The sequence below is a fragment of the Rosa chinensis genome, chromosome 2 (assembly GCF_002994745.2).
Source record: "Rosa chinensis cultivar Old Blush chromosome 2, RchiOBHm-V2, whole genome shotgun sequence".
Classification (NCBI taxonomy): domain Eukaryota; kingdom Viridiplantae; phylum Streptophyta; class Magnoliopsida; order Rosales; family Rosaceae; genus Rosa; species Rosa chinensis.
Window position 1 is genome coordinate 73,356,407 of NC_037089.1, and position 22,661 is coordinate 73,379,067.

The window sequence follows — 22,661 nt, forward strand, 5'->3', positions numbered from 1 at the left end:
ACCCAAGTTGAATTAGTTAATTCTCATCATTCGAGAACGTATATGAAGCCTTAAATTTTGGATGTTGATCAGTGTTTCACTCGTGTGCATTTGACTTTGACCAGAGACACTATGCACGAATGTATTTGTGGACAAAATTTCTACGAACGACCTCTTTTTAATCATTCTTCCTTTTTCATCCCACTGGCTTTGTCATGAAATCTAGAAGCTGTACTATTTTCTTCGTTTTCTTGAGACAAGTTTAGAGCAATTTGTGGCAAACTGGCAACTGGGTGGACAGAAGTCATTATATTATAAAGCAAGTACATGTTTGTGCTTATAGATTTAAATCGACTCCCATTGCTTCCTTAAGTTTCACTTTCTGTAGATTTCAGTGCATGAGCAATTTATGAGCTCTAGCAATGGAAGTTGCAAGCCCACTAAAAGATAGTTCTTCTGTATCATCAAGCCCTTTCTCTTCTCCAAATGTTGGAGCCTTGCTCAAGATTAAGATCATTTCATGGTAAGATGGTTTTTTTTTTTTTTTTACTTTCATGGAGCATTTTTTATGTTTTGCAAGATGCTTTTACTGATGTTCGGGTCTTTTTTCAGGACTCAAGAGACTGGTTTGCCTGTTTCTGTTAGTGTTCGAGTTGGCGGTAAGACCTTTAACCTTCACAAGGTAAGAAAATTCTTATTGGCGGTTTTCTTTTCATGAAATTTGTAGATTTTATGTTTTGAACTTTACTGTCCCATTTTGGCTTAGTCTTTTTCATTTGATTTTCAGTACCCAATATTTTCAAAAAGTGGGTATTTCAAGAAAAGGATGAATGAATCAGCTGAGGTTGAGCTACCACCAGACTTCCCTGGAGGGCCAGAGACCTTTGAGATGATTGCATTGTTTATCTATGGCTCCTCCACATTGATTGACCCTTTCAATGTGGTAGCCCTGAGATGTGCAGCTGAGTTTCTAGAAATGACAGAAGAATACTCTTCTGGCAACCTCTGCGAGCGCTTTGATCTCTACTTAAACCAAGTGGTCATGCAGAGTTGGAATGACACCTTAATAGTACTCCAAAAGTGCCAAACTTTGCTTCCATGGTCCGAAGACTTGTTAATCGTGAGCCGCTGCATTGAGTGCCTAGCATTCATGGCTTGTATGGAGATTCTTGATCCAGAGGGAAGGCGTGACACACCGGTACTCACACTGGACACATTGAGCACCCGAAATTGGAGCTGTGAAATGGGGAAGGAGATTATGAGTCAGGACCTCTGGATCAAGGATCTCATTGCTTTACCATTTGGATTCTTCAAGAGGATAATAGGGTCCTTGAGAAGACAAGGTATGAAAGAAAAGTATTTGAGCCCCATTATTGTTTTCTATACTAACAAATGGGTACTTTCAAAGAAGACAATCCAATTTTGGGAGAACTCTGGTCACAGAATTAGGGATGATCATAAAGTTTCAGTTATCCTCCAAGGTGTTCTTGATTTGCTTCCCAAGGGGGAGAAGGCTAGTCGAGCAATCCCCGTTGGGTTTTACTTTGCAATTCTCTCTACATCCCTTGAAGTAGGTTTGAAAGGTGATAGTAAGGCAAAGTTGGAAGAGCAGATTGTATCTCAACTGCACTTTGCCCAACTGGAAGACTTTATCTTTCCAAAAAGTGGGACTGAGTCAATATCTTCTAGCATGGAGCTGGCTACAATGGAGAGCATAATTTCAACATATGTATCAGCTAATTTGGACAGGGATCATAGCCTTTCTGCAGGCAACTCAATTGTTGCAGAACTGTGGGATGCATATCTTTCTCACATAGCTACTGATCCAAACATGCAGCCTAAAAGATTCATGGAACTCATCGAAAGAGTACCGATATCCTACAGACACAATCATGACAAACTCTACAGGGCAATGAACACCTTCTTGCAGGTAACTACTATCATTGGACCTTCCTATCTTCTTAGAATTACTCTCAAACTTGATGTTGATTCAGTAGTTTATTTGTATTGTTCAGGCACACGCAACTGTCTGCCAAGAAGAGAAGTGGGCAGTGTGCAAGTACCTAAACTGCCAAAAACTGTCACAAGAGGCATGCATTGAGGCTGTTCAAAATGAGTTGATGCCGTTGCGTTTGATTGTTCAAGCACTTTTCGTGCAGCAACTCAGCACCCACCAAGCTTTCAAAGAATGCTCAGATTCATTCCGACATGTGCACTGTGGAGAGTTTTCTGGGAATCTCTCAAGCACTAGATGCCCAAACTCCAAAAGCCAGAATCTAAGGGATAGTCCCAGTCCATACACAGATGGAGATGAGCCAGCTGGTAGCAGACCCTTGAGCTTTTTGCTACAGAAGGACCTGGTAAATCAGAGACCTGAGCTGTCAAGGAAAGAATATGAGTCAACAAGCTTCAGAATTCAGAATCTTGAGCAAGAGCTCGTGTCCTTGAAGAGGAGTCTCCAATGGCAGAGCATTTCAAAGAAAAAAGAGCCAGTTTTAACTGCAGCACCGAGCAAGAAATCATATGGTAAGGATAGTAGATCACTGAGCAAAAAGGGAAACCCACTTGGACAGACAACAGGTTGCATTGGCTCTGTGAATTTTGCTTCCCAAAGAAGGTATGCCAGTCGACTACTGAAGGTCCTTTGCCGAATTTCCTTGTTTGGCAGTAGAAAGCTAAAGAGAAAACCAGGTGCCCCCAGCCCATGGACTAAGCCACAGCAGCAGAATACTCATCAGAATAATATGTATGAAAATTAGAACAAGTAATGATCATACACATGGTGTCAATAATTGCTCTTGTCAATTTTTCTTGGAAAAAGTTAAAATAGCTATAGGCGTGCTTGTAGCCAAGAAAACATGGTATATGTTCAAATATTCAGCGTGGAGTAGTTGAAAATGTCAAGGGGATAAAAATTGATAAACAGAACAAAAAGATGCTGGAACTTCTAACAAATGATCTGATTTCTAGATTAAACTCAACTACAGAAGTGGTTTTTGGAAAGAAAATACTTGTATAAACATAAAGAGGAGATACATCAGAGTTCATGAATAAACTCCAAGCGAAGGAATGTAAGGTTCAGATTTCCCATGTTTGGACTTCAAACTACAAACTGCAGGCAATCAGCTACTTTTGCCTCTTATAATACATAGCAAGATAACATATAATAGGCAGTGAAGGAGCAACTGCTGTTACTAAATAACTGCAGCTGCTTCTGAAATGGTGCCACTCTTAAATTTATGAGACTCCACAACACTTCTTGCAGATTTGATGAGAACTTGTCCATTGACATAGTGTTGGCGACAAACAGGCATGTAGACATCAGCCCCGCCAATCAGTTCAGTCTTCGTCTCCTCCGTCTTCCTCAGGGTAAAGAAAGCTCGTTTGCCACACATTTCACATCGAGCTGTCAATTTGGTCACTGTATCAGCAAGAGGCACTACATCAAGCACCGAGCCAAAGCTTTTCCTGTCAATAAGAACCAGAGACAGTATTTTAAAACCAACTTCACCACACAAACACAACAATGAGCAAAAAGCCCACACAGGAAATGGAACTTCTAAACAAAAAAGCACCTTAAGTAATCGCCATCCAAGCCTGCAACAATCACAGTTTTCCCATCATGATCAGCAGCCGTGCAGCAGAAATCATATAGATCTTCGAAAAATTGAGCCTCATCGATACCAATAACATCAAGCTGTAAACACAAATAACAAGAAGACAATCAGTTCATCTAATCAAATCAAAAACACAACCTTCAATAGCCTTAACTCTCCAGTACCCGTGAGTCCATGACAATACATAACATCACCACAAACATAATTCCTCCAGTCACTATTACACTAACTAAATAATTTCCTTAGACCCATTTCCCAGAACATATATCATATCTTCCAAGACCATCAAAAGATTCAAAACCCAGATCAAGATCAAATAGTACAAACTTATTACCAAAAAAAAATTAAAAAATTACTAAAACCCAAGAAAGATTATATATTACCCAGCTCCAAAATTACCTTATCATAAGCATCACCTCCAAATTTGTGCCTAAACGAGGACAGATCCGGCAGAGCCCAGCATGGAAATTTCGCCCCATCATGAGTCACCACCGAATCGACGGCGTATCTGTTATCCTTGCTCGATTTTATCATCGCCACATTCCTGAAATTCAACAATTCATAAGTTTCTGACTCAAAGTTGCAACCTTTAGTCTCATTTACCCAACACATCAGCCAGAATTCAACCCAAAGATTCAAACTTTACCTGCCGTTGGCGCCCTCGGACTTGATCCGGCGCAGGAGAGCGGTGGTCTTGCCGGCGAACATGGGACCCATGATGACGTGGACCTCGCCCGAGGGGGGGCGGCGGGAAGGGGCGGATTCGCTGGTCAGGGGGATTGTGGGTTTGAAGGAGGCCATGGATTTAGGGTTACAGTGAGAAAAGGGATTGAAAATTAGGGAAGAGAAGGAGAGAGAAGATGGGAAGAGGAAGAGTTTCATGGTGGGAATATAAAGAGAGAGAGAGAGGAGAAGAGCATTTGAGTTTGAAAGGTTTGGAGGGAAACCTGAAATTTTTGGATTTGGAGGTAAAGTTAGATTGCTCCGCACACTTCTTCAAAATTCAGTCTTGAATTTAAATTGTTCAAATTTCCGGAAACTGCCTTTTCTAACCTTTTTTTCTTTTTTCTCTTATGGAAAGTTTCTAACCTTATGAAAAGAGTGAATCCTAGGTTTTGATGAATATGATTCCTACCTTGAATATTGGTCGATATATGTTTTGTTTTGTTTTGTTTTTTATGAGAGACTTTTGATAATAATTTATTTATCGATATAGTGTGTCGCTATCCATTTTATTCTGCATGGGATACTTGATATTTTACTAGCGAAATGTTTGACTCAATTTTTTCTTCTTTTAAACAAAAAACATAAGAAATTTGCCTCTATTTGTGTTTATCTTTCTTGGGTGAACTAATCATGGGAGACTTTTTTTTTTTTTTTGAATAAATTTATAGGAGACTTTAAATAGGATACATTTGTTGGCAAATGTGTATCCCCTTTTACTTTATTTTTGTATAGAAGACTATTATCGATGAATAATTCATCGCGCAAACGTGTGGTAATTTTTATATAGACTTTTAATGACAATTTTATTATTTTTATAAGTTAACCACAAATTTGTTATTGATAAAGATGTATCATTTTCTATACATAAACTATTTGGCGCTCACTGAGTTGGGAACCATAAAGCCACGCCTAGTCCACCTAGGGCTGGTCTGGTTTACGAGGCTAAGAAGATCGGCAACCGATTGTTGACTTCTATTTATTTATTAACTTACAAAATTAATTCAAATGTATCATTTCCGATCGAACTCCAAAGAACCACATACGCAAATGAATTACTTGGACTATGAACTTTGTTGTTAGGCTATCTCCAATAGAAGGTTCAAAGTCTATATTTTAGACCATGGTTGAACAAAAATCATCTCTAATCATGGATTAGGTCTATTACAAAAATGCTCCATGGAGGTCTAAAGTCCATTTCTTGGTCTAAATATAGACCACCATTTAGACCACCAAAGTTGGCCCACTTCAAGCATGATTGCATAATTAATCCAAAAAAAATTTTTGAATAAATTTGATTTTATGAAATCTTCAATTTTATGAAATAAATTTGACATAGTTTATTATAATAATTATTATTATTTATTAGTGGTATGAAGTATAATACAAAAATGAGCTGTTATAATAATTATGAAGTATAATACAAAATGAGCTGTTACAATAATACTTTACTGCATTTATTCATTACAATAATTGGAAAAAAAAAACTAAAAAAAAAAATAATGGTAAAAACGAAGACAATGCAAAGACAGATTCAAACGTGACAATAAATTGTAAATTATTTCAACCACAAATATATAAACTGAAAACAAGCCACATCCATATCACCAGGGTCTTCTTTGTCCTCGTCTTGACCAAACATATTTGATAAGGTCTTGTTGCAAATCATTGTTTGCATAAGGTGTGCGTATCATCCTATAACGAATCATGTATTCCTCCATTGAGATTTGGCCACTTATAATTTTGAAGTATACAAATTAAAGATAGAGCTTTTTACCAAGAACTACAAAATGACACTACTATTTACCAATAGCAGGCTCCAAAACCAATAGCTCATGCGGCCAATAATTAAAACTGGCTGTCAGGCCATTTTATAGAAAAAAACACTCAAATATTAAGAAAATTATGAAACATGCCACTGAGACTCACATAACTCATTTATCCCAAAATCGAAACCATCCCAAAATCCAAATCCTCCCTAAATCGATCTAGGGCTCTGACGAAGGTAGGGGACGAAGCAGCTGGCGGATCGAGGCTGCGAAGCAACCGGCGAAGGGAGGCTGCGAATTTGGCGAAGCAAGGCTGCAAAGCAACCAGCGAAGCGAGGCTGTGAATTTGGAGAAACAAGGTTGCAAAGCAACCGGCGAAGCGAGGCTGCGAAGCTTGCGAAGTAAGGCGGCGAAGGGAGGCTGCGAAGCCGGCGAGACGAGGCTGCCAAGCCAGCAAAGGGAGGCTGAGAAGGGAGCATCAAATCTCTGATTCTCTTACGCTTTCCTTTCACTATATTTCTAAGCTTGGCTTATACCAGCTCATGGATCCCTTCGATTTGGTGCAAAAAGGTATTGCTCCGCTTCAGATCTTTCACTTGGCTTTGGGATTGATTTCGGTTTATCTTCGTTTTGGATTTTGTGCGTGGTTTTGTGATTTTTGGCTTTGAATTTGATGAGATCTATTGAATTTGATTGGTTTTATGACTGCGGATTTGGTTTCTGTGCTGCTCTTGTTTTTTTTAACTTGATTTTGTTTGGATTTTCTGTGGAAAATTGGACTTGTTTTAATGAAGTTGGGAATTAAATTTTTCTGTTACCGTATCTAGCATTGTTTGCTTGAAAATTAATATGTATTTTTTGTTTCAACTTCAGGGGGTTTAATCGGATTTGAAACTTTGTTTCTGTGGAGATTGTCTTATCTCTTTTGCACAAAAACTTGAAAAATGGATTGGTTTTCGGATAATTGTACTGCTGTGATTTTTGAAGTGAAAGTATCAGAGTTGTAATCGCCAAAGTATTTTTGGGCACACTTTGTCATCCCTAATGATCTGTGTTGCCGGCTGACTTGCAGGATGGAACTAATGAAAGCAATGCTGATGTGAGCAAACGCAAGAAGGCCAGGCTAGTATACTACTGGGGGTCAGTATACTACTGGGGGTCAGTATACTACTGGGGATCAGTACACTACTGAGGGTCAGTATACTACTGAGGCTAGTATACTATTGGGGATCAATATACTACTGAGGGCCAGTACTCCAGGAAATCCTGCTGGAGAAACTTCTTCACCATAAGAAGAGGTGAAATCCAATGCAACTTGTATGTGCAAGCAGCAAAGCCAGAAATAAATGATATATTATTCAAGTTTCATATTGTAATATTTATAAATAGTTTTTGGAATTATTAAATGAATGAGTTGTTTATAGGAAAAACAAATATGGAATATAGAAATATTATTTCTTCACAATGCTACTGACATTCAGCAGTGTTAATTCACATTATCAAACTCACAAGGGCAGATTCGTAAATTACTCACCAATAGAAATAATTCAAAAAGTGAAGGAGTCTGACCACATGGGCCATAAACAGTACCGCGTGGGAATTTAAAAAAACTGGCCTGCTAATGGTAATTTATAGACGTTACTATTTGAATGAATAGTACCTCACAAAGGTCTAAAATTTTAGACCATGGTATATTTTAGACTTTCACAATTGGAGATGGTCTTAAACCGCAAGCAAAAGATCTCGAAGATTCATAGCTGATGGATCTATCTGAACCCAAAAAGTAAACTGCAAGTAATTAATCAATAATTAAGAAGATGATTGGGTGATTAGAAAGAAGGTGATGGGGTGAAGGAGACAGTGGAACACAAGGCATGCATTCATATTCCTCTTTGAACTACAAAACTAATAGTTTAGGTTTATTTCTTCATATGATCGATATTATATGCTGCATGTGCAAGCATGATGCCTCTTAATTTCGGTCGATCTAGCTCCATGATCATGATCAGCACGTGCACCAACTAGTGGTTATTGCTAGCTATATACATGTATATGCACGGAGCGATCTAATCCACTCACCTAAACCGTTACATCAAATCTGGATAAGACGATGACCAAACGAACCTAGCTAGCTCGATCACCCTTTATAACCTGTTAAGAAACGGGTGTTGTTTGTGTAAAAATTGAGCAAAGATTAAGAGAGTGCGTACGTAGGTCAAATGTAAGAAAAGGGCAAACCTATATTGGGTGTAGGTGAGAAGTAGCTCAAGGCTGACGGTTTCTACCGCGCCAGCTACCTTAGCTAAAGAGTGGAGGAAGACCAGAACTCTATTTTCATGGAGGGCACGATTAATGTTAATCACATTCCATGAATCATCCACAGATTAATTACCGAATTTATGAGAGAGTTTGGAGGGGTATATAGCCCGATCGGGTACGACCAATATTGTTTTGATTTTAAACCATCACTTGTTCATTCTTTTCTTTTCTCCATCAAGTTTAGTTGGTTGATAGTGTTGTTGGATGGCAGTCTTAGATGATGATGATGGTAACGTTAAATGATAAATAATGCTGGTCGTAATTTCGGATGATGAACCCAATGGTGGTTGTATCTTCAAATGTTGTACATTTATATAAAAAAGCAAATATGTATTCAAAGTGTTGGACTACTATTGAAAGTTAAATATAATTTTTCTTTTTAAGAAAAGAAACACATATAAGTGGAAGTTAGATTTATTTGATTAATCGTAAGCAAATAAAAAATTCCAGTTATTCAAAGTTATAGCTATATACATAAAGGGAGAACTCTATACTGTAATTTATTGACAAATTACATGCATTTTTATCCCCCATTAATCTTGTTATCTTGTTGTTAGAGTTAGGTTTCGCAAGCACCTTGTTGAGTGTGTTCTTAGAATATTTAATGGTGAATCAAACTCTTTGTTTGAATCCTTAGTTTTTCTTAACTTGAACTAGCATGGAGGGTTTGTCTCTTAACTCTCTATCTTTACTCGTTTTTTTTTTCTTCCTTGTTTCGGATTGTGTTTCTTAACTATATGGGCTTGTTTTGGGGTTCGATCCTTTTATGTATTTTCTTTGTGATATGCTTCACCAATTTGTTCCCCGTTGGTGTATCTTGCTATCCTGGTTATTTGGTCGGAGCAGGTGGTGTTTGTAGACATTGTTGTGGTGAATTGTTCGATTGTTGTTCTTATTTGGTAACTTCGTGACTTAATTGGTGGTCTAGATACTGTCTTTGGTGGTTATGATGGCTTTGGCGGTGGAAGATTGATCTTTTGGTGCGGTTACGGTTTGACTGCTTCGATCAAAACATAGACACTTCGAGAATTAGAGAATTGCATTGTTTGTTCAACATGTGACTTTAGGGCATCTCCAACAGACTAGCTATTTCAACAAAAAGTTATAAATTTGGCTAATTTGAGATAGTTTAGCACTCCAGTATAATAGTTATATGAAAGTCAAATTTGACTTTCACTAAAATTTCTAGCTAAATTTAGCTAGGGAGGAGAGAGAAAATAACAAAAAACTAAACACTCCACGTTCAATTTTTGTAGTTTAGCTAACACTGCTGAAGGAAAAGCTATAAATTTACTACCTAAATTTAACTTTTAAATGATTTAGCTAAACTTTTACTGTTGGAGATACTCTTAGCTTGTGCGTGGCTCTTATCGTTAGATGATAAAATGTCGTGGTAGGTCCCCATAAGAGAGTAAAAAGCCCAAGAAAAGGAAGGAAGGTGGAGCAACTAAAAAAAAAAAAAAATTCTGAAGTAGTGATTTTTCTGTCGTACCTCAAAGAATACTTTGTATCAAACCATTCAATTTTAATCGAATAAATTTTTTTTTTTGAAAGATGAATTTCATTGAAACAAATCAACGAGTACACTCGTTTATAATGACATCCCGTATAAAGTTGGGAGCAGAACCAAACCAAGTTTGGCTGACACTATTACATGCTTTACTAGCTAGTTTGTGGGCTACCTTATTCGCCTCACGTGAAGCAAAGTTAATTTGAAACTCCTCTTGAGTGCGCAGGAGCTTCTTTACATCCTTAATCAGAAAACCATGCATAGAGAGATCTTCTTCTTCTTGTTCCAGTGCATCTGCTAGCATAGAACAATCAGTTTGGAAAATGACCCCGTTATAGTTCAAACCTATGGCCATTTTTACTGCTTCGAACATGGCCTACAGCTCCTCATGAAATGGCGTTGTGATGGTCAGTAGAGGTCGAACGGTGGCTGTTCTAAATTGCCCCCTTAAGAACGGTGGCTGTTGTATGAATTTTTTCCCCTACTTATTTGAAGCAATAAGTAGGGAAAAACAATTCTTAATTGTACCATCATTTTTCCAGCAAAAAAAAAAAAAGAAAAAAAGAAGAAGAAGAAGAAGGAACTTTGTCTTAAATTAATTAATATTTTAAAATTGGATAAATTAAAATATTCTATCCCTCCAACATGCGCTAACTTTAACATATCTCATAGAAATTTATCGATGAAGGTCTTAATCTTGGTTATTAATAACTAAAAAAATTGATTCTAACAAATTATATTATGAAAAACATTGGCTCTCTTTTCTAACCTCTCTGGGGGAATTCTAATGGCGATGTCTCCCCTTGAAGTTGCCGAGCACGGAGACTGCTTTCGATGCTCTCGTCTTGAGGGTTGTTTTCATCTCGACCTCTTCACCACGCTTCTCTTATGGCTAGTTTTCCAGACTATGATGCCGCCTCTGATAAGTTACTTTGCTGACGCTCTTTCGATCATCTTGGGTACGGTGGACTTCTGCTGTGAGTCATGGGTCTACCCTCGATTTGGAGGTAGATGCTAGCGGCGGAGACATGGACCTTCCTCAGTGTGAGGTTGTTGCGATTTGGGCTATCAACACCTTTAATCTCATGTTATCTAAAGTTATATCCGGGCTGCCGGAGATAGTAGAAGCACAAATGAGTTAGGTTACTCGATGACTGTAGTGATGCCACTTCCTGTCAAGAGAAATATAAGGGGTGTCAGGGAGGAGACCAAGCGAGTCAGTCTAGACTCTAGACCACTATGATGCCTAAGTTAGTACCTTGTATTTAATTACAAAATAACGACAACAAGAAGTGAGTAGTTACTATTAATGAAGGAGGTTGGAACCCTTAAATGGCAATTAGTGAGAGTGAGTTTCTCCTTGTTTTCGATGTGAGAAAGATGTACTCCCTAGCTGAGATTGTATCTAGGCTGAGACATCTCTCCAAGCAGCCTTGCTATTGCTTAAAGTCTACAAGCTTGGTGACAGGTCCTGCTGTTGTTGCTCTTGGTACCACTACCTGGCCTAAGTGTCTCTGTTTGTGATGCTAACCATGGTAAGAACTGTAGTATGTGCTAGTTCATCTTGATTCCTGGCTGGTATGTACATGTATTATTAATGAGATGCTTGGTGGTGTGGGTCATGTTGTGGTTGATGGTGGCTTTGCGCACGATGTTTTGGGTTTGGTTGGTTTTCATAGCGGCGGTGTCTCTGCTAATCGTGACTATGGCGACGGCTATGCTGGCAGTGATCTTCGGCTTAAAGACGATATGATTGCAGGTTAGGGTATGGATGGGCTTGGGCCTCGTGCTGCTGGGCCTAGGTATTTGTTTTATGGTGTTGAGCGGCTTCCTACCTTAGGGTTAGGGTATGGGCTAATGTTTTGGTCTTTGTTATTGGGTCTATGTTTCAACCCAATAGCTAGTTGTGCTTACGTCTACTGCTGGGTGTACTGCTCAATCTCGAGCCAATAGGTTTATCGATTGTCGTAAGGATGTCCTCTCTATGTAGGGTGGTCGTAGGTTTCATGAATTAGGGTCAGCTCTTGAGCTATTTTGGAGCTCTCTCTAATAGTGTCACGATACTAGTTACTTTCAGACTTATTCACATGGTGACGTTGCATTTTAGGATTATGTAAGAATGACTTAATCTTGTCGTAGCCCAACTTTTGGGTGAGCCATTTTTTTGTGATGCTACCTACATTTTCATTATTAATGAATTGACATCCATCTTTTCTAAGAAAATAAATAAATAAACTTGGTTCCAAGTATATGCATCCTAGACTCGATCCTCGCCGGCTGTTGCCTTTTTTTTTTTTTTTTTTCTTGGGAGGCTTATAAAATATCCATTTACCCAATTTTGAGCTACACTAATCCACATCTTATAAGATTACTCACTTACCCAATAATTTACATATATTTTACCTAGACCTGTAAATAGACCGGATTTTGATCCGGACCCACTCTAGATCTGTAATTATTGGACGGGTTTGGATCAAAAATTTTGATCCATTAATGATCCAAATCCGTTAACCCATTTATTTAACCGATCAAATACGGATTTAGGTCGATCCGATCCATTAACGATCCGGCCCGTTTTCTTAATAATAAAATATTATTTTTTATTAATATATTATTATTTTAAAAAAATATAAAATAAAAAATATGAAGAGTTTCTAATACAATTTTTTTTGCAGAAATATAAGGGACAGTCCATCACCCAAGATTCCAAGAAACATTAAGAATTTTGATAATGTAATTATACTTTTTGTGATACTTTTCATGTTGTTTTAATATTTTATTAATATTTTATGAGGTATCGTGATATAAATTTAATATTACTATTTAAATTTTTTAAAAATATTTGAAATTATAAACGGGTCGGATTAGCGGATCGGGTATCCGTTAATCCGGCGGATACGGATTTGGATCAAGCTATCAATGATCCGCCGGGTTAACGAAGTGGGTTTGGATCGAATTTTTTTTTTTAAGTAAACGGATTTGGATTTAAGTCGACCCGATCCAAATCCGGTCCATTTACAGGTCTAATTTTACCCTAATACCCAATTAAGTATTTTTTATTACTTTTTATTTATTTTTAAAACAATTTTGCCCTCTACTTCTTTCTCACTTAGAGAGAGAAGTTATAAGAGACCTTGTCGGACTCCGGTGACCGAAATCTAGCAACTGGTGACCAGAATCCGGCAATCGGACCGGTGACCTGATTCCGGCGTCCGATTTTATTGCCCTATAGTAATACCCAATAATCATATTATAGCCCTCCAGTGAATTTCATAAACTCTCAAAACCAAAATGAATACACTACAGGCACAATTGATCAATTTATATGTTCAATTCTACCTGTTCACTCCACGTGTTATCATAACCTTAACTCCATTATCAAATTAACTATCAAGTGTTCATCCAACCACCAGTTTCAATTTTTTTTGTTCCCTTCCATTCTCAGAGCTCACAGTTTACCAAAAAAAAATATATATATATATTTGGCCGCCCAGAAAATGCTATGGGCACCAAATTAGAGCAAACCATGAAGCCTTCCACTCCCCCTCGACCGAGACTTCCTATCTACCAATCCTTGCAACTGCCACCTCCTCCTCGTTGTCGATGATCGCCAGGGCCGCATCGCCTTCCTCGACCTTCCCCATAAGTCCCCGTCCTCTGGTTCGACGCCGACACCACCAACAACTCCTGCCTCGCCGTCCAGGTTCTCTGCTTGGTCTAGGCCTGACCCGAATCCTACCACCTCACTGCCATCTCCTGACTCCTTCCTCTCCATCTACGACCCCAACGCGTCATCCAAATCCAATTACGAGAGTGACGATGGTGACATAGCCGCATATGATGGCGGTCTAGGGCTCGATGATGGAGTAGCAGACGGTGATGACCAAGAAGTCTCCAAGGAAGCTGTTGCTAGATCGATGACAGTGGTTTGGGTGAAGAGGCAGATTTGAGAGAGAGAGAGAGAGAGAGAGAGAGAGAGAGAGAGAGAGAGAGAGAGAGAGAGAGAGAGAGAGAGAGAGAGAGAGAGAGAGAGAGAGAGAGGAGTGTTTTTTTTTTTGGTACAAAAAAGTTTTGGTGAGAGCTTAATTACGCTACACCACCATCGCCAGGGCAAGCCTTCAACCTCAACCCTGAAGGACTTACGTGTGACACGTACTTGTTGCACAACCCACATGTATGGATTTCCGTAAGGGACTTATAGATCGCGAACCAACGAGGTCTGTTGATAGTGGGGATCGAACTCGGGTAGGGGTTCCAGCACTAGTCCGCCCTTACCAACTAAGCCAAACCTCGTTGGCTTTTTCCCCCAAAAATTAACTTGAGTCATTATACCTCAGTCGTAATGCATGAATAAGTAGGTTTAAATGATACTCGTGATACTTTTCTCTTTTCTCGCTTAAAATTTTGTTGTTTAGCTCATTTTTAATGATATCTTTGCTAGAGCAAAATTAGGTTAACTCTTAGTGAGATTGATGGTACTAGTTACTAAGTCCCCCACCCTTTTTTGGTTTGGCCAAGGATGGTACTACCTGGTAGCTACTCATATCTGTTTCTTTTATTGGTTTTAATGGCACCACTAAAAATGAAATAATGAATCATAACACTTGATCACATGCAATCTACAAACTATATAGCAAAATATATATATATATATATATATATATATATAAATCTACAAACCAAAACTGAGATCATGGGAAGCATATCAAAAGTGATGGAAATCAAGGGCTAAGCTGGTTTCAAATTTCATGCACATGCCTATATTCGGCTATAATGGTGATGTTTTCCATCAAGTATGATAAAACGAACAGAGGGGGAAGAAGGTCCAGTAAATCTTCCCATTTGATCAGATCAGAGGAGAAAACCACATTAAAAGTCTCTCTGATCTCTCTTTGTTTGGGCATTTCAGACGACATTTTTGCTCAAATTTGAAATCAAAGTCACATTGTACAAAATCAGGAAATCCACCAAAAGTTAAAAAATAGGAGAATATAAAGGGTGAAAATCTTCATCTTCCAATTTACAGGGTGCCTATATATTCCTTCCAGACCTCCCAACACCTTATCTTTCTCTCTCTATAATTTCTGTTTCTCTCTCTAGAAATATATACATTTTTTATTTTATTTTTAATCTCCTACCCATCTGTTTGGTAACTGAATTTGCATTTGGTAATCAAATAAACACCATTGAAAGAACAAATAAAAAGGTTGGAGGGGGCATATATAGAGAGGAGGTTGAGCATGCCCTCTGTTCTTATTCCTACAGTGCCTCCTCTCAGATCTTAGTTTCCTTCAAGATTTGGCATCTGGGTTTTCTTTAATCGGTTGGTATTTGTGGGAATCTGATTTGGATTGCTTATGTTTATTTTTTTTCCTTCTTTTTTGTCTAATTGTGTGTAGATTTGGATCCTGCTCAACTTTTCTGATTGATATTCTTTCTGGCTTTTCTTATGTGTACTTAATTCAGGGTCCAGTTTTTGATCGGTGAAGGATCGGATGCTTCATAATTGAATCCAGGATTACCTGTTGTTGAATCGGATTACAATCTGTGTTTGTAATACTTCAAATAAAGGTAGTGTTCTGTCTAGCTTGGTTTGCTATGTATTAATCCGCATTTGATTTCAATTAGCTTGGGCTATTTATGGTGGCCGGGCAGAGATTCTACTTCAGCTAGCTACGAGATTGGATTGGATATATGTCTGCATTGATTATGTTGAATTCACCGAGTTTTCTGTTTATCATCAAGTTATATTGGATCAGTGATTAAAGAAGCCGTCTTTTTTAATTTGATTGTCAGATTTTGATAAAGTTTGCATCTTTGGTCTGAGTTGGATTAAAGTTTGCATCTTTGGTCTGAGTTGGATTAAAGTTTGCTTTGCATTTGTGAATTTTGCTGAGGTTTGAATTCATGTGGCTTGTGTTGCAGAGAAAATGCAATCCGATAGTGGTAAATTGTTTATTGGCGGCATATCTTGGGACACAAATGAAGAGCGTCTGAAAGAGTATTTTAGTACTTTTGGGGAGGTGGTAGAAGCAGTGATCATGAAGGATCGGACCACAGGCCGTGCTCGTGGTTTTGGTTTTGTAGTATTTGCTGACCCTACTGTTGCGGATACTGTCATAATGGAGAAGCACAACATTGACGGAAGGATGGTAATCAAAATGCCCTTCTTTGAATTTTTGAATGAATGTAGTTTTATCCTTCAGCTGTGGTTTTATGTTCGCTCAAATGAATGCATGATTAAGCATTTCTGTCTGAAGCATTCTAAATGTAGGAGTTAGGGTCTGATATTATAATTGCAGAAACTCACTTTTTCTTGAAAGTAAGATTGGGTAATGCATTACTGTATTCATCTAAGCTGATTAGTTAATCCTAGATCTTATGTAATTTGATCATTGGTTTTGAGATTGCATCTCTGTTTTCAGGTTGAGGCGAAAAAGGCTGTCCCTAGGGATGACCAGAACATTTTGAGTAGAAGCAGTGTGAGCATCCAAGGTTCTCCAGGTCCAGGCCGCACAAGAAAGATTTTTGTTGGGGGTTTAGCATCCACTGTCACAGAGGGTGACTTCAAGAAGTACTTTGAACAGTTTGGGACAATCACAGATGTTGTAGTGATGTATGATCATAACACGCAGAGGCCTAGGGGCTTTGGATTCATCACTTATGACTCAGAGGAGGCAGTGGATAAGGTTTTGCTCAAGACTTTTCATGAACTGAATGGGAAGATGGTTGAAGTCAAGCGTGCGGTTCCTAAAGAGTTATCACCTGGACCCAGTCGCAGCCCACTTGGAGGATATAACTATGGTCTGAGTAGGGTCAACAGCTTCCTTAATGGCTATACTCAGGGATATACTCCAAGTACAGTCGGAGGCTTTGGTCTTGGTAGATTTAGTCCAGTGGCTGGTGGTCGAAGTGGGTTTCCTCCATTTGGTTCAGGTTATGGAGTGGGAATGAATTTTGAGCCTGGTTTGAACCCAGGTTTTGGAGGAAGTGCAAATTATAATAGTAATGTCAGCTATGGGCGTGGAGTGAGCCCTTATTTTATGAATAATTCAAATAGGTTTAGCAGTCCCATTGGGTATGATGGTGGTAATGGAGGAAACTCATCCTTTTTCAGCTCCGTGACTCGGAGTTTGTGGGGGAATGGGGGGCTTAATACAAATTCTGCAAATTCGAGTGCTTACATGGGTTCAGGAAGTGGGACCATTGGAGGAAGCACATTTGGCAATACTGGGGTTAACTGGCGGTCTTCGGCAATTTCACCTCAAGGTGGAGGAAATAATGTTTCTAACAATAGTGGGAATCTTGGTTATGGAGCCGGTGATAACACTTATGGTTTGGGAACGGGAGGGTATGGAAGGAACAGTGGTACAAGTGCAGGCCCTGCGTCTTCATTCAATGCGTCAAATGGTGGTTTTGATGGAGCCTTCAATGACTTTTACAGTAGTGGTTCAGTTTATGGAGATCCCACTTGGCGATCATCAAATTCCGAGCGAGATGGGCCTGGACCCTTTGGTTATGGACTTGGCAGTGCAGCTTCTGACGTTTCAGCTAAAAGTTCTCCTGGTTATGTTGGTGGATATAGTGTTAATAAGAGACAGTCAAATACAGGTAATAGCGACTTAACTACCTAATATCTCACTCAACATCTGTTTTTCATCTTTTTCATATTTTGTGATTTCATTGTCTGGTTGAAAGATATAGATAGTTAAATTGTCCATAGAAACCTTTTAATTTCCAAAAATACTGTTGGGTGTTGAGAATTTATTTTGCGTAGAATAATCTGGATCCATTCCACACTCCTTTCCTCTATTGTGTTGAAGTCACACCAAAAAAAAAAACCAAGATTTTTAAGTATACTGAAAAAAGGAAAGGAGTGTCGATTGTAATATGGGAGTGTGGACTCCGCTTCCCCCATTTTATACTGATAATTTATGACATAGTCTAAACCTTTCGTTGAAGTTGCTTGCTTTGTGGTGTCTCTGCACTGCATCATAAGCATGAGGTGATTTGAAATGCTGCATCCTAGGAATAGTTCGTGTTTATATATTTTACTCAGCTGTTGATCCATGACATTGAATACTATAGTATTGGATGTTAAATTTGGTTTAAGATACAATCTAAGAGAAGAATTTGTCCAAGAGTCTAGTACATAAGATTTTTGGGTTATGGTTCTTGTTGTTAACTGTAACAATGTAAATGGGGGAAGCTATTATTAAGTTCATGGTTGTGCTATACAAGTCGTTGATCAGTGTCACTGGATCAAGGATTATATTGCATATTCTGTAGTTTGTGCTCATCTAAATATTTAAGCCTAACCTTATGAAGCCTCTTCCAAATGATTATATTGACCAAAATGCGTTTTCGATGTTATATTTAGGATTAGATTTTTACGTGACATTGATAGAGTTTAGATTGTTGCCCGACACACTTGGATGGTTATTTACCTCATGCACGTCCACACTTATTATGGATGTTAAATTTTGTACCACTGGGATGGTGGCTTTTAACCTTTTCACATCATTTAGAGAACTTTTTCACAGCCAGTTCCTTGTTTTAAAAAATGTATAAATCATGTGGTAGGTTCCTTTTATTTGTATTGAGTTCAATCCTGTTAATGGAAGATTGAGCTGAGTTTAGTTCAGTTTAAGTGTCGTAGGGTTATCAGGCGTTATGTGAGTTTATTGATGAATGAAGAAACAGTGGAACTTTGTCTTAAAAGAAAAAGGCTTCGAGTGTGTATTGGTGCAATCATTTGATTCAACACTTTATGGTGTTGAGGAAGTTGCAGCTGGCCAGTGGCCTTTTTGTCTGGTTAGCTTTATATGACTATCATCCTCTTGGTAATCTGGGATTTGACAGTCCCAACTGCCAACCGGTTATTGCTTATGTAGGGCCAAAGAGATGTTCGACCATGTTCATGTAGTCACATGGTGTTGTGGGGCATTATGGTGTCTCCTGTGCTCGTTTTTTTATTTGATGCCACAGATTTTTTTGCTCCTTTGTTTCTGATAGGAAGATTGCACATTTTTGACCAATGTCTTTTTTTCTCTTTTTGATAGGAAGATTGTGTACATTTTTTTTTCTCTTATAATAGTTCTTTTTGTATCTTTGCAATATTATTATTATTATTTTTTTTCCAGCAATTCCCATTTTAATGGTTGAAATATCAAGTAGAATACTGTGCAAGGAGTTTTTGACAGTGTCTTTGCAGAATCTCAGCATATGCTTTTGAAAGCCAGAAGTTGCTTTTTTCTTCTCCCTTCTAGAATAGTTTTAGTAGTAAAATGGTCTTTGGTTTTCATTATTTCATCTTGAAGCAGTGCATGTTTAATCATAAGCTTTGTTTCTACACAGACACAATAGAGTACACAAGACATACAGTTATACTCAATGGTAAATTAAAATTGAGTGCTGTTTAGCATGATTCACCAGGATTTATCTCTTTATCTATTTTAATTCACTTAAGGAAGATAATGAGAGAAATCTAGAAATATAAAGAATTCCAAAACGAAGACTATTGAATCTGCAAATAAAATTTCAGCTTAGTGAATTGATAGTTTGTTAGTGTGGGGTTCTTTCTGTGCATTTCCTCACATAATGATAAAATTTGTTTGTTTAATCTTTATATATTCCACCAAAATTGCAACTGTTGCTCTGTATTCAATTTTTTCATAAACTTGTAGTAGGGTCTTGATTATTGTGTTAGTTTTATAGTACAAATCACGATAATTAGCAATTAACAAATGGATATAGGGGTAGAGAATTTTTTTGATTGAAATATATATCTTCATCCTCGTACTTCTTTCATATGAAGTCGGATTTGCCACCTTGTCTTGCCAATTTGCCATCACTGAAAAGTTCATAGTTTAGATTATAACTGAAAATGTGTTGCTCACTGGATTAATTATCAATACTTAAAAACTCCTTTCCTTTTTTCTTTCAGGAATTGCTGCCTAGGAATATCATTTCTGATATCACGACATTGTAGGTGAAGATAATCTGGTGAAGCAGGTGAATTGTGAATTTTGCACACCACCCTCATTCATATAGCTCAGATAAGAGAAATTTGGTTAGTAAGAGCTAACTGGAGTGCCCGTTTGAAGAATTAAAATTAGAGTAGAAGTTAAAATGGATTTTGTGTTAATGTTTGAGTTTTGAGTTATCATTTTAGGTTTTTTATTTTTTTCGTTTTGGTCTTTGAGTGAGATGTAAAATCAGATTGCGGGATATAGTCAGTCATGTATCATGCATCTCCGGTGAGGCGGCGATACCAAAAAGGAAAAAAAAAGAAGAAAAAAAAACAAGAAATAGACTGATATATATTTTTTTCGTTAGAATTTTATCTGTAACATCTCTGGCAAAGATGTGAGTTCTGGTCAGGGAATGCTTTTTTAATTCTTTTCTCCCATCATTCCGGTTTGTTCTTCTTTGTACCTGAGAATACTGTTGATTTATTAGTGTGAAACATTTAAGGGTTTACCCATCTAGGGACCCCATTAATAAGTAATTGCATATTCTGATTCTTAGTCTTTAAGGATTCTCTGTGCAACATTGTAAAACTTTTCTTTCTTGTTTCTGTTTTTCTTTGGGAATAGTGTTGGAAATGAAGCCTTTTCCTTGCACGGAACGGGAGCTGGCAAACATACTAGTTGTCTTAGTGACAAAATCTTCTTGCTGTGCTAAGGGCTGGTGATATAGTGTTTCAGGTTCTTGTTGACCACTTTGTCACCACCTCACTTGAAATAGATTAGAAACATCTAGTACTTTGGCTTTTTGAATATAGACATGTCTAAAGAAGCCTGTTCAGTTATTCTAGACTTCAACAGTTCTCAAAATGAACAGAGAAAGAAGGTTATTTTGCACCTGCTTTTCAATAGGTATGAGTATTACTCACTTGGTAATTGCACAAGTGATAGAGCACTTATTTCTGTATCCAGATTAAGGGTTTGATTCTTTCGTTCTTCTCTGCGGAGGTTCTAATTCGATGAACTAAAGAAAACGAAAAGAAATGCATACCAGTACTGTCCACCAATTCCTCAGAGGATGATAGTGAGGGTAACCAGTACTCTTCTTTCCCAGTTCCCACCAGAGAATATGTCTGTGGTGGATTGTGGCCAGGCAAATTAAGAACATGAATTGAACTAGCGTGAAGGCACTATAAATGGAAGCAATGGCTTGACTTTGAAAGCCCTTTCTTGTATGATAGAGAACCCTTAAAGACAGACCAATATTCCTGCTACTGTCATTTGCTCCTTTTTGCTTTGCTTTATATCATTCTCTGATGTTTCAGATGGGAATAGTGGAGATAAATGGAGACTCGAATATAACACCCGAAAAGTTCAAAATAGAATAGGATGGGAACTGAGACCTTTTGAACTTTGTAGACTTTTACAAGGAACTGTGTGGTCTAATCTATTTCAACCTGTATGAGCTGCAGTCAATATTCAAGATGCAAATTCCATACTAGCAAAGCATGTAATCATTGGCATAAAATGGCCAGCAAGAGGGTTCTGCTTTGGTTAAGTAAAGCGATTTTCGTAATCTGTATTTGGAAAAATTGGTTTGGTTTCGTAAAGTCCAAGTTTTACCATTAACCCAATATTACTTATTATTAGTTCGACACTTTTCTTTCTTATCCAAGCCTTCTATCCATAAAAGAATTAATTTAGGAACTGCTGTCATCCTAATGCTGAAATTGATGCGCGAAAAGAAGCATATGATTTGAAATCTGATGGGACAAAAAACCAGAAACATCAAAATATGAAGTTTAATGGTTCAGGCATCACATATATATTACTCTTAGTCAATAACTTGACAACAATGTCAAGATGGCCGAGTTGGTCTAAGGCGCCAGTTTCAGGTACTGGTCCGAAAGGGCATGGGTTCGAATCCCATTCTTGACATTTATTTTTTATTTTATATTTTTTTTTGAACTGGTCTGAAAATTTAACGGGTTAACGTATGTTTTTACTGTTCCTAGGTATGAATATTGGGTCGGGCTTAAATCGTCAGGTACCATTTTGATATTATTCAAAACATAGGTATGAAAGTTAATAGTCCGGAAAAGTTCAGGCACTGTTTGGACGATTTTCCCTATATACTATTTTTCTCTACATACATAGTTAATGATATGTTTATTGGCTACTGATGGTGATTAATGCAATGAAATTTAATATGTTGTGTTGTTTAGGTTATTTGGATTGCTAGCTCATGGAGAAGGTTGGCACAATAACCACCGTGCTAGCTTTTGAGTACTCAGCTCGACAAGGTTTTGAATGGTGGCAAATTGATATTACTTGGTTTTTTAATAAGGTTTCTTGAGATTGTTGGTTTAGCAACGGACGTTGATCTCCCGAAGGAGTTTCAGAAGAACCGAAAAGCTTTGTCAAACAAAGTTAGTAGCATGGAGCAGGAGGGAAGTTGGTTCGAAACAAAAGTGAAATGATTCAAGAGGAAACCAAGATGCTCATATCGATATAGTATGATATAAGCATATGGAGTACATGCATTGTGCTATCTATATATATAATATGTATATTCTATGTATTACAATATTGCTTTTGTTTCTCTATGATCAATATGATTTTAATACGTTTTTATCAATAATTACAACATTTTAAGTACGGCGGGGAGAGGGTTTAGCTTCAAGAAAGTCCGAATAAAACTTTGGGTTTCTTTGTTGCGGTGGTTTCTCTAGTACTCCAGCGGCGCCCCAATGCCGACGAAGGCTCTCTGCCTAGT

The 22,661-nt window shown here is 37.9% G+C and overlaps 3 protein-coding genes and 1 non-coding gene across 6 annotated transcripts; 3 read left to right on the forward strand and 1 right to left on the reverse strand.

Moving 5' to 3' along the window:
- Positions 1-313: 313 nt before the first annotated feature.
- LOC112183419 (BTB/POZ domain-containing protein At5g48130) lies at positions 314-2,738 on the forward strand. Its single transcript, XM_024321794.2, has 4 exons — positions 314-502; positions 592-661; positions 767-1,909; positions 1,995-2,738. The coding sequence occupies exons 1-4, from the start codon at positions 402-404 to the stop codon at positions 2,736-2,738; spliced, it is 2,058 nt and encodes a 685-aa protein (XP_024177562.1). The 5' UTR covers positions 314-401.
- Positions 2,739-2,969: 231 nt separating this feature from the next.
- Positions 2,970-4,678, reverse strand: LOC112183421 (thymidine kinase a). Its single transcript, XM_024321801.2, has 4 exons — positions 4,243-4,678; positions 3,996-4,140; positions 3,555-3,676; positions 2,970-3,447 (listed from the first exon to the last, which is right to left on the reverse strand). Exons 1-4 carry the CDS (start codon positions 4,476-4,478, stop codon positions 3,174-3,176), a joined length of 777 nt encoding a protein of 258 aa, XP_024177569.1. The 5' UTR covers positions 4,479-4,678; the 3' UTR covers positions 2,970-3,173.
- A 10,292-nt stretch (positions 4,679-14,970) lies between these two features.
- LOC112187031 (heterogeneous nuclear ribonucleoprotein 1) lies at positions 14,971-20,852 on the forward strand. Of its 3 annotated transcripts, XR_005806429.1 has the most exons (6): positions 14,973-15,240; positions 15,384-15,488; positions 15,843-16,069; positions 16,343-17,528; positions 19,864-19,931; positions 20,516-20,852. XR_005806429.1 is itself a non-coding variant. In XM_024325650.2 (5 exons), exons 3-5 carry the CDS (start codon positions 15,848-15,850, stop codon positions 19,875-19,877), a joined length of 1,422 nt encoding a protein of 473 aa, XP_024181418.1. In that variant the 5' UTR covers positions 14,974-15,240; positions 15,384-15,488; positions 15,843-15,847; the 3' UTR covers positions 19,878-20,446. The 3 variants fall into 3 exon arrangements, 2 of the variants coding, with proteins under 2 accessions (XP_024181417.1, XP_024181418.1); XM_024325650.2 differs by lacking the exon at positions 20,516-20,852 and having other exon boundaries at positions 14,974-15,240; positions 19,864-20,446; XM_024325649.2 differs by lacking the exons at positions 19,864-19,931; positions 20,516-20,852 and having other exon boundaries at positions 14,971-15,240; positions 16,343-17,758.
- Positions 20,853-21,742: 890 nt separating this feature from the next.
- Positions 21,743-21,823, forward strand: TRNAL-CAG. Its single transcript has one exon. It is a non-coding gene; the product is annotated as a tRNA-Leu (tRNA).
- Positions 21,824-22,661: the final 838 nt, after the last annotated feature.

Bases quoted from the DNA above. Each gene is read 5' to 3' on its own strand.
- LOC112183419 (XM_024321794.2), top strand. From the start codon at position 402: ATGGAAGTTGCAAGCCCACTAAAAGATAGTTCTTCTGTATCATCAAGC. The intron at 503-591 runs GTAAGATGGTTT...GTCTTTTTTCAG, and splicing joins AAGATTAAGATCATTTCATG to GACTCAAGAGACTGGTTTGC. The intron at 662-766 runs GTAAGAAAATTC...TTTGATTTTCAG, and splicing joins AGACCTTTAACCTTCACAAG to TACCCAATATTTTCAAAAAG.
- LOC112183421 (XM_024321801.2), bottom strand. From the start codon at position 4,478: ATGAAACTCTTCCTCTTCCCATCTTCTCTCTCCTTCTCTTCCCTAATT. The intron at 3,677-3,995 runs GTAATTTTGGAG...TTGTGTTTACAG, and splicing joins GAGGTGATGCTTATGATAAG to CTTGATGTTATTGGTATCGA. The intron at 3,448-3,554 runs GTGCTTTTTTGT...TCTTATTGACAG, and splicing joins TTGGATGGCGATTACTTAAG to GAAAAGCTTTGGCTCGGTGC.
- LOC112187031 (XM_024325649.2), top strand. From the start codon at position 15,848: ATGCAATCCGATAGTGGTAAATTGTTTATTGGCGGCATATCTTGGGAC. The intron at 16,070-16,342 runs GTAATCAAAATG...CTCTGTTTTCAG, and splicing joins ACAACATTGACGGAAGGATG to GTTGAGGCGAAAAAGGCTGT.